The sequence below is a fragment of the Pleurodeles waltl genome, chromosome 4_1 (assembly GCF_031143425.1).
Source record: "Pleurodeles waltl isolate 20211129_DDA chromosome 4_1, aPleWal1.hap1.20221129, whole genome shotgun sequence".
In the NCBI taxonomy this organism is placed as follows: Eukaryota; Metazoa; Chordata; class Amphibia; order Caudata; family Salamandridae; genus Pleurodeles; species Pleurodeles waltl.
The window spans coordinates 213,937,432-213,951,898 of NC_090442.1; the positions used below are offsets into that span (position 1 = coordinate 213,937,432).

A 14,467-nucleotide genomic window follows, 5' to 3' on the forward strand; every position below is an offset into this window, starting at 1 on the left:
GGGGGTGGTATTCCAGACTACAGTTGGTGTGGGTCTGCTGAGGCTGGCTTCTACGGTTTCTGTCTTGTTGATTGCACCTTGACAGGGCCCACACCTAAAAAGGAACACAGACAAATTACTTGCTCACTTCAGGACTGGCCTAGGTGTTCATTCCCCTTTGTCACTGTTGTGTGTGTACGCTCAGCATAGTCTACAGAACCCCGGGTGGCAAATACATTGCATTTTTTCAGTGGCCCTGCTAACAGCTATGGGCTCAAACTTTTTTAAACATTCAGCTCTCCTTGCAAAGTATACTGTTGCATCCAGGCCCAAACAGCTCCTATAACTACTCCCGGCGCTGTCCGTACATAAACAACAGCGGCTCTACATTAAGGTGGCCTAAAAGACCCTTTAACTGCTTCCATGAGTTGCTACTTTCCTTTCCAAAAGCACTTTCCCTCATTAATCTGCCTTTGCGACTCACGTTCCCTTGTATTATCTGTACAACTCGCTGTTTGCAGTCGCAGCTTCAAGACGTCCGCAGGTATGCGGAGCGGGGGTTGAATAAGTTAAGACAGGCCCTGCGGGCTCGGCCGCGCTCCGCGTACCCTGCACTGCGCACGTGCGGCCATCGTCCTAACAACCCAGCTAGACGCCCATGTCCGCCCAACGACCAATCGCTCGTGACGCACCCGAGCGTCTCGTCCAATAGAGGGAGGCGTTGCTCTGGGGTGCGGTTGCTAAGGGGTCGGGCCTTGGCGACGCGGCAGACGCTGCAGCGGTGCTGCTTGGGCCGGCTTGGGAGTCTGGATGCGGCGGGGCCGGGGGCTTCACGGCTGCAGGGAACAGAATGGAGAGCTCTAGAACCCGGCTACCCGCTGGCCACTGCGGGATCAGGTAGGCCGCAAAGGAGGGTTTCAGTGACAGTCTAACGGGCTCTGCAGGCGCAGGATCCACCATGCAGCGGGAGGGGCGACTCTTTGTAACGGGGATAGTGACCATTTTGTCTACTTAAAAAAACGTTCTCATCATTCACACTGAGGCTTATGTTTCATAACTTTTCTTTGCCCTTAGATAAACTTTGCAGCAATCCCTCAAAACACGTTAGTTGTGGCGTTCTGCCCTGTTCAGGTGGTTGATATTATTTAATATTTCTGTGTTCAAGTAGTGGCTTGTCCTCGAGGAAAAGTTACTGTAGTTTACAGAAAAGTCTTCCTTGTCTGAACGATGTGAACAATCTGGTGCGTTCACCTTCCGGCTGTGTAAAATCACGTTCGCGGCGCAGCACAAAACGGCCAACCCCCTCCCCTATAATGCACAATGTGATGAGAAGGGGCATTCTTCGCCAGCTGTAGTGTACCATCCAACTGCCAACAACACCACTCTACAGATATTCGCAATTGTACAGTGCTAGTTGATTTATTTTCATGAGATACTCATCATATTGGTTGATTTGGGGCGCTACTGACCGATTCTTTTCTCGTGTCATAATGTATGTATGCATGCATGTTAATTTCTTTTAGTGGCAATAACGTTTTAGACATGGATATTGTAGAAAAGAGACGGCAAGGATTGTACACCACATTATAGGTAGATTTAGTGCCTCATATAAATCAGTTTGAGGTGATGGGAAAGATGACATTTTGTGACCGACAAACAAAAGTTATTGTAAATTTCCTCCTAGGGCCAGGTTTCAACACCAAAATCAGAGGCTGTGGATGGTTCTAAACACTTATGATTCGTCGCCAACAATCCCCTCCCCTCCCCTCCCCTCCCGATTAACCAGCCAAAACGCTGCCTGGAGGTTGTCATAAATATTGAGTTTAACATTGAGAGGGAGTAGAAGTCATGCCGAGAATTAACATAACTTATAAACTAGAACAGAGGCAGACACGAACCTACTCCGACACAATGATTACTCTTTGTCCTTAAGCTGCATGTGATGGCAGTTTTAATTGGGTTTAAACTTGCGGAGGGAGGGGTAAACCCAGTTACCAGTTGGGAGTGCATTCCAGTAGATGATTCCTGACAGGTAAAACGACCAGGGTCTGGATGCAGTACAATACAGTTTGTGTGATACAGAATGTTCTAGTTGGTAGAATGTCGCTTCGGACAGTGAGTGTGAGCAGGTTTATGTGTGAGAAAGGTGGTCATAAATTTGCTACGGATAACCTTAAGGTACTAGTGTCAGTGGCTTGTAGATGGCTTTGATTTGTGCTGAGAATTTATCTAATTGGTGGTAATATCCTGAGGTGGGACAGTGTCTGAAAAGTCTGTATAGGCCACTAGTTCCAAAGTTAAGAATCTTTTCCAATTTGGGGAAATATTGAGTGATGCCTGCTTGTATAGGCTGTTGCAGTCAGGCGAGACCTGTTGCTTGGAGTGTGGTATTACCTTAGGATGTTGAAGTCATAATTTACTAAGAATACTGAACTGAATAGTACTTTCTATGAAGGGGGTGTCGGGTATGTTCAGAGTTTGACACTATGTTCCATTGGCATAAGTAGTAATAAGTAATTCCTATATTCATTCCTATTAACATGCATACTAGATCGCTTCGATTTCTAGACAAGCATGTGGAAGTCAAGATTTTGGGCGGGTGATAGGTTGAGGGATAATTGTTGCTGAAGAAAGAAGTCAAAGGACTTCAGTTTCGGCATAGCTCGGAATTGAACAACAAAGTAGTCCAGTGATGTATGGCTATCAGACATGAATGGAGGTGGAGAACGATGGTTGGGGGGAGGGAAGATTTGATTGTTATCGGTGTAAAGGTAGTAAAATAAATAAATGAGCAGATTATGTCACCAGCATAGGTGTAGGTGTGGTAAAGGAGTGAACACAGGACCAATCTTTTGGGGAATACTAACAGAGAAGATAACCCACAGCCTCACTAACCAGGATGTTGCACTTTGTGTATGTTATTTATTCTAAACATACGTTTGTGTGCCTTTATAAAAACATGTACATACGTATATGCAACTGACAGTCATGTGGCCCTGTATTGCCATTCATGCATGGTGCGAAAATGTGAAGCTAATGGACAAAGGGTTTATAAAATCCCCCTGACTAGGGAACTGCATAATTGGTCTGTAGTGTGCACAATATGAGCTAAGAACTTGGGAGTGGAAAAGCATAGGAGATATAAATGAGAAGGTGCAGTGCCGTTGACTGAAATAAAGGTTTGGCTGAACAATAGACATCATGGTATCCCAGTGAAAGGGAGTGGGCACAAACTGAATCTGTGTCACTCTATGTGGCTATCCGTCTGGCTGGTGGTGGGATCGGGGCTTTTTAAGAGAATAGTACTCGAGGTAGCCTGCTGGAGAGATGCTAAGCTTTGGACAATGTGAGGGTTGCATGTTATTACAATTTAGTCCCCGTGCTTTACTGCTTGTAATTTCCAAGCATCACAGCTGCTCAGCATTTTCAATGGCAATAAAAATGTACAGAGGGTATGTAACGGTTAAATGTGTGTGTTGTGTAATGTCCTAATTACATTTGCAAGACGTTTAATGTCCTAATTAACCATACAGCTGATTGTCAAGTGGTTTATAGATGTCACAGTAACCCTGGAATAACAGTATTGGCTATAATGCATCTTTTCTGTGAAATATTTGTTATATTGGATGTGTATTTCAATGCAATTTACATTAAAATATTTTCCCATTGGGAAAAAAATATATAGCGTACAATAAGTTAAATACTTAAGCAATCTTACCCAAGTAGGAGGGCTCTCTCAGCAGTTATTGGCCAGGGTGGAATCAAAGGGCCCAAGGTGAAGCAGTGGACTCTACTCCACGGTGGTCAGTGATTATCTGTTAGTGCCTTTCTCCTTGGATATGAATCCATTGTAAATCAGGCCATCCAAATTTTGGGTGAAATTTACAGCATTGTTTGTATAACTATAACTTATGAATTTCTATGTTTTCTTAGAGTTTAAAATGTTAGGTTGTTACTGATCATTTCACCTAACTATAACGTTACTTTAACCTTCGGTTTTTTTTTTTCAGTCAGTTTCTAGGTTTTTTTAACATGATATTTTATTATCATCATTCAGCTGTGCTCTGCAGGGTGGTGGCCACAGGGCCTGGTCCTGCAGCCAACCCCACAATTCGCACAGTCGCCAGTTGTGTGCAGGGTGTAGAATTGACCAACTTGGCCTGTGGCCAGGCCCTGCAGCCAGACAGCCCCCCACCCCCAAAACACCCGCAGGCAGCCAAAGCCTCCACTCCCACAACCAACATCCTATATATAAAATAGATCGATCATCTTTCTCCAAGAATTACCGGTAATTTTAATCAAATGTATATGTATCAATACCAAACACAATGAATTGTTTATTATTATTATTATTGATTACTTAAATTGTAGTTTAATAGGACTTTATTAAATATGTCTGTGACTGTTTTTTTCCACTTAGTGTTTATTATTACATTTTGGGATTGAAAATAAATCCAAATGTTATTTTTTCTTTCAGAAAAAAATATAAAATAAACTTGTCTGTTAGATTACATTTTACACACCAAAAATGTAAACATAAAAGCTGTGTATTTTATGTGCTACATATTTAACACATAAAATGCAACCATACAACCAAGCTCTAGGTGACGCTGAAGAGCAAAAGCTCCAGTCTGGGAAGTACTTTTAAACTATATGGTAAGTTCTCCCAGGGTCATGGTTTTAATGACCGGGAGACTTACAGGCTTCTTTCTAGTATTCTAGTATTGCTGGGGAGCTGCAAAACTCTCTGCAGCCCTCCCACACAATATCTAAAACATTGGTGATGTCCTTGTCCTTCTAGGGTCAACACCAAAAAAAAAAAAAGAAATGGGTCCCAAGTTTATCACTTTGGTGTGTGTATCACGTTTAGCCTGTTGTTTATGTTCACCAGGCAGTACACGCCTTATGACTTCTGTGGTGTTCTTTAAACTGTACATGTGAGCAAGGCCACTGTGTTGGACAAAACATGTCGTCTTGGAGCAAAAATCCTTTTTTCCTGAGTGAGTTTCTCCTCTTTGGTACAGTGCGTTTCCTTGCCGGAGTGCTTGACTGGTTTCGGCGCTCCACCCCTCACGGGCTCCTAGCTCCCCCTGTTTTAATTTTTATATATATATATATATATATATATATACTGAAAAACATAAAGGTTACGGGACGTTATAGTTTGGGTCTGAATTTACTTGTACGAAACCATAGAAATTCAGCAATTATAGTTATAGGTCTTTCAAGTATAACTTGTGCCCTAAGGTAATTATAACTCGCACCCTCGCCATGCACATCTATTTCTTCAAAAATGTGACTGCTAATGTTTCATATATACATTTAAGGATGTTATAGAAGTTATCATGAATGCTGTAATATCTGGGATAATTAGCAGTGAATGTTGAGAGCACAAGTTAGTTAAAATGTAATTTTTTTGTGGGGACATAGCAAAAGCTGGCCCTCAGGGTTTGCGGTCCCCTGGGCCATCTGTGGCTCCTGGAGGGGGCTGTGTGCCCCCCGAACTAAAATAACCCCGGTGAGGTGGTGGTCTCAGGGGCTGTGGGGGGGCAAACAGGACCCCTTTTTTGTGTTTGCCCTGGGGAGGTGGTGGTCCCACTGAATGATTGTATAAGTGGTTGTGTGGGTGAGTGAGTGGGTGGGTGCATAGTCACTGTATGGCTGAGTGAATGATATGTGAGTGTCTGTGTGGCTCACTAAATAGGTGCATGAGTGGCTGTATGGGTGCGTGAATGTGTGTATGAGTGTCTGAGTACCTGGATGCATCAGTGGCTGTAAGGGTTAATACATGGCTGCATGAGTGACTGTATATATGAGCGATTTGATGCATAAGTGGCTCTATGGCTGAGTGAACAGGTGCATGACTGGTCTAAAGGTGAGGGAACAAGAGCATGAGTGACTTTGGGTGAGTGAGTAGGTGTCAGTACCTGTATGGGTGAGTGAATGACTGACTCTATGGGTGCGTGACTGGCTGCATCAATGTCTGTATGGATGAGTGAATGGCTGCATGAATGAATGTATCAGTGAGTTACTTGGTGCATATGTGGCTGTCTGTCTGACTGGGTTCATGAGTGGCTGTATGGGTGAGTGACTGGGTGCATCAGTGTCTGTGTCGTTGAGAGAATGAGTGCATGAGTGACTATGGGTGAGTGATTGGGTGTGTCAGTGTCTGTATGGGCGAGTAAATGGCTGGGTGAGTTACTGCATGGGTGAGTGGCTCGGTGCTTAAGTGGCTGTATGGCTGACTGAATAGGGGCATGAGTGGCTTTATGGACCAGTGCATGTGTGCATGAGTTACTGGATGCATCAGTGGCTGTATGGGTGAGTGTGGCTGCATGAGTGGTTGTATAGGTGAGTGAATGGGTGCATATGTGACTGTATGCTTGAGTGACTTGGTTCGTCACTGTCCATGCTGGTGAGTGACTGGGTGAATGATTGGGTGTGTCAATGTCTGTATTGGTGAGTGAATGGCTGCATGAGTGTTTGTATAGGTGAGTGAATGGGTGCATATGTGACTGTATGCTTGAGTGACTGGGTTCGTCACTGTCCATGCTGGTGAGTGACTGTTTGGGTGAATGATTGGGTGTGTCAATGTCTGTATGGGTGACTGTATGGGTAAGCGGCTCAGTGCATAAATGGCTGTATGGCCGACTGAATGGGTGCATGAGTGGCCTTATGGGTGAGTGAATTTGTGCATGAATGACATAATGGTTGAGTTACTTAATGTATCAGTGGGTGTTTGCGGCAGTGTATGGCTGCATGAGTGACTGTATGGTTGGGTTACTTAATGGGTACGTCAGTGACTGTATGGGCAACTTAGTGGATGCATACATGGTTGTATGGGTGAGTGAATGAGTGCATGAGAGGCTGAATGACTGTGAATGGGTGCATAAGTGTCTGTAAGGGTGAGTGACTGGCTGCATTAGAATACATACGGATTATCTATTAATGAAGCAACATGTAATTACTTATTTGCATTATTGCCAATAAATGTCCTTTGGTCTGTATTTAAAGAGAAAGAAGAGACATTATGGTTAAAGTTTGACATATCTATTGAAAGTTTTTAATCTGTAATATAAAATGTATTATTAATAACAAAGCACAAGCAACTTTTGTTTTTCATATGCCAAGACCGCATATTATATAAACATATTTTGATCCATCTGCTCCACATCGTTGAAACATTGCTATAATGTATATTACCACTTCTCTGTATAAGCAATGTAGACAACACAATTGATATACAAGTTGAGCACGTCCTGTTTTGGCCATTTCTTTTTATTAGTTGGCAGGGTTAAGTAGAGAAATAGCTCAGATTGCTCTTTCTCATCTACAACTGAAATCCAATCTTCACACACATGGTTCCATATATAACTAAGTCTAAATATATCATCAATATTTACATTTTCTTCTTCTAAAACTCCAAGGATAACCATAAAACATTCCTGTGCATCGTGTTGACCGTTTAGATTAAATACTACAGATCCACTATATTTGTCTACTAGTTCTCGAATTCCTGAAGCTGATTGTAATACAGTTCTGTTTCGAGATAAAGGTTGAAGACAATTTAAGTGCTGTACACAATGTGTTCTGTGGTTTTTCTTGGATTGCATTTACTTACGGAAGAGAACAACATATGCATAGCAGCCAGCACCACTAGTGTTGTCCAGCTAGTAACCAACATTATCTCCATCCTTTTTTCAGTTTTCTTTTCTTCTTTAGCTTTGCTTTCCGTCTTCTCTATAATCTTCTTTAATTATTTTGTCAGTTTCCGCTTAGGATATTGTATCTGTTTTTCATAAACAGGGTACTGTCCTAAATCAGGAGCATATTTATTTCTTACCCGCTTGTACACTCTCACACAGTTTACATCTGCACTTAGCTTCTTCTCATCAAAATCCATTAGAAACAAACAAGCTAATGTTCAAACTTGTGCAAGACAAATTAGAAACTGTTTTGTCTGACATACAAATCTTTCACAAGCAGAAATCATACAACGCATCATCCATCGTTCACGCCTTCAGCCTGATCAAACTTTATAGCTAGGAATTGAACATCATCACAGTTAGAAAAATTAATAAAATCAACAATTTTACCCATGTCACCATCTACCAATCTTTCAACATTTAATTACGTCTTAAAATTATTCTACAGTTCTTGCAGACACGCAAAGACTTTTTAAGTCCAGCAGTCCTCGAAACAGATTTCTCCAAAGACTTGAAATTATCTTGTCATTTTTTCACTAGGTAGTATAGTTACTCCTTGGTGTTCCATTTTGTCAACAGCAGTAATCTCCAAGAGGTTTTCATTCCATAGTTTTAGTAATTCTTCATTGAAGGCAGCACACCCTTGATTTGTTGGCATCAAAAAAACTATATGCTTTCCCTCTTTACAAAAGTTATACATTAGGTCTGCTGCTGTCTCCTTATAGGGAAACCGTTTCTTAATAACTCGACTTTCCAACATCAATGTTGCTGCCTGTGTGAGAACTCCCACTCTGATGTCCTTTAAAATGTTTCCATACCCCATGTCAGAAGCTTGACGCATATTTTTCACAAGTTCCTTGTATTGAAAGTATTGCCAAATGTTGACATTGCCAATACTTCCTAGTGAGTTTAATCATGTGAATGAGTTTTAAAAACAGGTTGTCCTTTTACAGGACTAAGTTGTAGTGGGTGTCCAAAAACAATTGAATGCTCTTCTCCAAACAAGGCGTCGTATTCAGTTTTCTCTTGCATTCGCAGGTGGACTAAGGCAAGCATTAGATTTGAAACCATGCTTACCTCATCCGTAATCAAAAGCTTCATTTTCTTCAAGACTCCTGCTACCCTTGACAAGCTTCACCAAATAACTCCTGGAATTCCAGTTTGTCATGTTCTACCAGTAGTATAAGTAGTCTATGTAATGTTATTCCCTTTATATTGTGTGCAGCCAATCCAGTAGGTGCTGTTACTACACAATAAGTTTGAATCTGTAGTTTTCTGTGAGTAGAGATAACTTTGAATAAAAAGCCTTTTCCAGCACCAGCCTGACCACTAATATATAATAGTATTGGTTTGAATGATGAGCGATTGCATTACTTTTTGTCATGTCATAATCCATGTTTTATTTTTCACTTCAGTGTAAATCTATTTCTGCTCATTGTTGAGTTGTCCAACTAACTGATCTAGATGTACTGATTCCAGACTAGCTTGTTCCATGGCTGTTTCCACTTCATTCATAGCTATTGCAGCTTCATTTTCAATAATAGGTTTTCTGAGAGGATCCTGGCTTGAAGGTGCGGAACTCTGGCTCCTTGTCTACCTCGGCAGCAATCCATGCTTCTTGCTGTATCTCATCATTTAACATCTGTAAGCAGTGTTTAAACATGGGACACCTCCTTGCACAACACGAAAGAACTCTTGATGGTAATCAACAAATTCACCAATCCTCCCTCCAAAACCACCAACGTCCCCGTCGCAAGACCTATGTGACAAATTGGCCACTTTCTTCCACCGCAAGATTAAGGACATCCTATGACAGCTTTCTCCCACAGAACCCGCCCAGCATCAGAACCTATGACCAACCCATCCCCCCAGAACCCACCCAAAACGTCCACAGCTGGTGTACTCTCATCACAGACGAGACTGAAATCTTCATGAACAGCATTCACTCCGGAGCTCCCACAGACCCCTGTCCTCACCACATCTACAACAGAGCCAGTGCATCCATCGCCCCGAACTCCACGAGACCCTGAACCACTCTATCAAAACAGCCACCTTTCCCGAAGATTGGAAACACACTGAAGTCTGCCCCCTCCTGAAGAAACCCACAGCCGATCCATCAAGAATTTCTGGCCAATTTCACTGCTACCTTACCCAGTCAAAGTCCTGGAAAAAAACATAAACTCACAGCTGCAACAATTCCTCGAGGACAACAACTCTCTGGATACCTCTCAGTCTGGCTTCCGCAGCAACCACAACATGGATACAGCTCTTCTTGCAGCCACCAATGACATTCGCACACTCCTCAACTACGGCCACACTGAAGCACTCGTACTCCTCGACCTCTCAGCAGTCTTTGACATGGTCTCCCACAGCACCTTAAGCACCAGACTCCATGATGCAATGATGCAAGAATCCGCAGAAAAGCCTTGCAATGGAGTCACTCCTTCCTCACCGGAAGAACACAGAGTCAGACTCCCACCCTTCATATCCAAACCAACAGAAGACGGCTGCGGAGTTCCTCTGGGATCCTCCCTGAGCCCAACGCTCTTCAACATCTACATGGCCCTGCTTGCAGTCATCGTCGGAGACCACGGAATCAACATCATGTCATATGCCGATGAAACACAACTCATCATATCCTTCACTGAAGACCCGGACAAAGCTAAGAAACTTTCACACCAGAATGAGAGCTGTCGCTGCCTGGATGAGGGAGAGCTACTTCAAGCTCAACTCAGACAAGAGAGAGCTCATCATCTTTGAAAACTCCACTTCAACCTGGGACATCTCCTGGTGGCCCACATCGGTCAGCGCACTTCCTACTTCGACTGACCACGCCCGCAACCTAGAAATTGCCCTAGATTCTTCCCTATTAATGACCCAACAGGTAAACGCAGTCACCTCTTCCTGCTGGCACACCCTCTGCCAATTCCGCAAAATCTTCAAATGGATCTTGGGCGATTGCCACAAGATAATCACCCACGCCGTAGTCCCAAGCAAGCTCAACTACTGCAACACACTTTACGCCGGCACCACAACAAAGAACATCAGGCAACTACAACTCATCCAAAACGCCGCTGCCGGACTCTCCCTGAACCTCCCCCACCAGAACACATCTCCCAAAACCTGAGGATCCTCCATTGGCTCCCAGTGGAGAAGCAAATCAACTTCAGACTACTCACCCACACCTGCAAGGCCCTTCACAACATCGGACTGGCCTATTGGAAACCACAGAATCTCATTCCATAACCCCGTCAGACCCCTCCGTTCCACCCAGCAGGTGCTAGCCACAGTCCCACGCATCCGGAAAACCACAGCTGGAGCAAGATCTTTCACCTACCTCGCAGCTAAGAGCTGGAACAGCCTGCCCACGCACCGCAGACCAAGCCCATCACTTACCATCTTCAGGAAGAGCCTCAAGACATGGCTCTTCGTATGAGGCCCAGACCCACTACCAGCTCCTTAAGACCCTCACAGGTGAGTAGTTGCGCTTTATCAAAACTGATTATGTAAATATTTCCGTTGGACCTGTATGCATGACGACAGTACCTTCCATATCTATGTGTTTGGAAACACCATACTTGCTCTCTGAGACCTTTTCCACTAGTGTGTTTTGGTATGCTACATGCCACATAGGGTTCTATTATGATTTCGCCGGATGGAAAAGTCCATCCACCGAAATCCCGATGGGTAGGTTGTCCGCGCTGTGGCAGGCCATTCCGAGTTTCCTACTGGGCCAGCGGGCAGAACCTCAGTTTCCACCCGCTGGCCTAGCGGGAAACGGCCTACAGCATTGTCTCCCACCTCGTAATAGAGATGGCGGCAATGCTGTAGTGTGTAGGGTACACCACCTGTGGCAATGTGAACATTGTGACGGTGCTGGCCAGGGTGGCCTCTGCCTTGTCCATGCCAAGTTCATGGGCAATGCAAGGGACCCCTGGGGCCCCCTGCACCTCGTCTCGCAAGCCTTTTCATGGTGTAACCGCCATGAAATTGCGGGCGGAGAAGGGGGTTGTAATCTCCAGGGTAGTGCTGCTTGCAGCGTTTCCCTGGCGGATTAGGACCATCAAGACGAGTAATCCTGGTGGTTCTGGCCGTCCGACCACAGTGCAACCGCGCAGTCATAATGTGGCGTTCAGATCGCTGCATTGGCGGGGGTCTGACCGCCACCGAGAGTCTGAGGTCAGTAGACCACCAGACTTGTAATGATGCACACAGTGTTTTATAAAAGACAACTCAGACTCATCCCTTTCTGGTCCAAATTTTGGTGTGTCTTTTTATCCACAATAGCATGCAAATGTATGGAGCACCTCTTGCCTGGTACTCTTTCCACCCCCAAAAAAATCACTTACTTCTCCAAGATGAGGATTGCTCTTGTTCCAGATAAAAGCAAGCATAACTTGGAACCAGTAGCTGAAACATCTGCGAACTTTAGCAGGATCTAATGAGCACAGTTCCCCAGCTGTTTTTACATTGTTGTCTTTTTATATTAGAGTGTGCTTTTCTCAAGATTTGACTCAGGTCATCCCATGCATACTCTGCGCAACTCCATGTCAAAAACCATGTTGATGGTCCTAGGTTTCTCAGCATACACTTCATTTCACAATGATGCCAGAACCAATATTCGTTGGTACCCTGTTGGCACACCATTAAATTAATCAAGTTGTATTCTAAGTTCTCATCCTTTTAATGAACTTTGTTAACAAAATCTCTTGAAGATGTATTTGTAGATTAACTCCTGTTTTTAGAATGTGATTCACTGCATGAATGAAAATCCAGACAAGTCACTCTCAAAGAGAAGGTGAAATATGTATGGAATACAGTGTCTGAATCTTGGATCCTCTATATATAATTGTGTTGATCAGTATTCAGCTGCTGGTATTTGTATGAGACGGTCATTATACCAACCTTCTACTCCTGTGAGAAACAAGTTTGGAAAACACTGAGCCTCTAAACCTTTTTTTTTCTCCACACACTCATGGGAGCTCCTTTAACTTGCTTCATTTGGAAGCGGGCAGTAGCATCTCCAATGATTTCTTTCGAATGTAATGGAATGATGCTGCAGTGCTCCTAAATTTGTTCTGATTGGGATGGATCTACTTTTTCTATTTGCCCACTCCCTGGCATACTGTCATCATAAATATATTGGTGCATCGGGTTCCACATTAACCTTCTTATAATAAACATTATTTTGAACCAGGTATAACATTGCTTGTTTAACTTTATTAACATCTACTAACTCTTGCCAAATTGTTTTATTCTTAATTGGTGCACCATTTACCCAGAGAATAAACATCTATTCATTATCTTTCTCTTTTTCCTACAGTTTCAACATTTTTGTAAAGTCTAATGGCAAATATATTACTCTTCCTTTAAGGGCTTTCGATAACGCTGTTAGATGCAATTTACCTGTTTTTTGTTCCAATCGTATAATCACCTGAAATGGACGTACAGATTGTATAAGGATAAATTTATTTGTATACATTTAAGTCTTGTAGTTGTTCTGGAACAGTCAAGTTCTAACCTGTTATACACTACTCTAGCTGGTGTTTTCTGATCATTTAACTTATAATAGCACTATTTACATAAAACTAGCTGAATGGACAACTCAAAACGCTCCTCTACAAATGAATAGGCAGCAAAATCTTGCCACTTTTCTCTGTTTTCCCCTTCAGTTTTGGAGAGAAAAAAATCTACATTTCGTGTTTTGACTTTTATAGTGAGTGCATCTACAGCAAACGCTAACATAGTTTGGCTTTTCAGAACATAGTATTAAACTTTTATAATCTCTCATTCAAAATTGTCAGTAGCAACAACTGTGCTCTCTTCCTCAGTACCCTTGTCTACGAATTCCTCATTTCCCCTAGATTCCTCTTCAGGACCAAAGAACCAAAACTGCACTTCCCCACAAACTTTTTCTACCCCTGTATGGTACCATGCACAAGTACTCTCTTCATTTCCCTTAAACATAATGACGGACTCTTCACAAAGTAAAGTCTCCTAACTAAACTTTGGATTTTTGAATGGTGAACTTCCAACATCCTAAATTGATGAAAGATGCTTTGGCACACTTTCTTCAACATACATGCCAATTAATGTCCTTGTAAATTGGTATACTTTCTCACTTCGCATGATCTAATCCTTGCAAAATTTGTATCTTCTGCTTGAGGCTTCTGTATGAAAAATCAATACAAAAATTATTACTAAAACTATAGATTCCTGCCGAATTCTGCAAATACTGCTGCAGTTCTGTTTAAAAACAGGGCTCTGTTTACACCTTGCCTGAAACTCTTCAGCTGTTACCTCTTCTATATCTCTGTGAACAATCTCCTCTTTTTCATTGGGACTCCCTTCATGCATCTCATAACATTGACTAGTTGAATCAACTGCATGTGCTAATGTGTTCTCCTGCAAATAACCTTCTTCGTTAAAGAATGGTTCTGTACTAGAGGTATGCTTCCTCTCGCAAGTAAAGATGTTTCAGAAATTATTACTTTTATCAATACATCTTTTCCTTTTGGCTGCATGTCTTCATCCATGACACTGTTTTGTCTAGCGTTTTCGTTCTTTTTAGTATCGATACAAAAAGCTTCCTCTTTAAGGAAAAGGCTCATCTACCACATCCTCATCACATTTCTTTTGTTTCACCACTTGTGATCTCTTTTTATACTGCTTCTTATTTTTCAGTAAGTTCTGAATTATCCTTGCCCAGAACATTTTAGCTCTAATTTCTTTGAACTGTTGATGTCTTCTGGTTGTACTATCTCCCTTTTTCAGTGTGTCCT

General features: G+C 42.7%; 1 protein-coding gene across 2 annotated transcripts in view; it reads left to right on the plus strand.

Annotated features, from left to right (window-relative positions):
• Nucleotides 1–725: 725 nt before the first annotated feature.
• Nucleotides 726–14,467, plus strand: part of TULP3 (TUB like protein 3) — a 327,108-nt gene continuing 313,366 nt past the window's right edge. For both annotated transcript variants that reach the window (XM_069228168.1, XM_069228169.1), the window contains exon 1: nucleotides 726–876. In XM_069228168.1, the coding sequence (XP_069084269.1) occupies nucleotides 830–876 (47 nt within the window). In that variant the 5' untranslated portion in view covers nucleotides 726–829. The remainder of the gene's footprint in view (nucleotides 877–14,467) is intronic.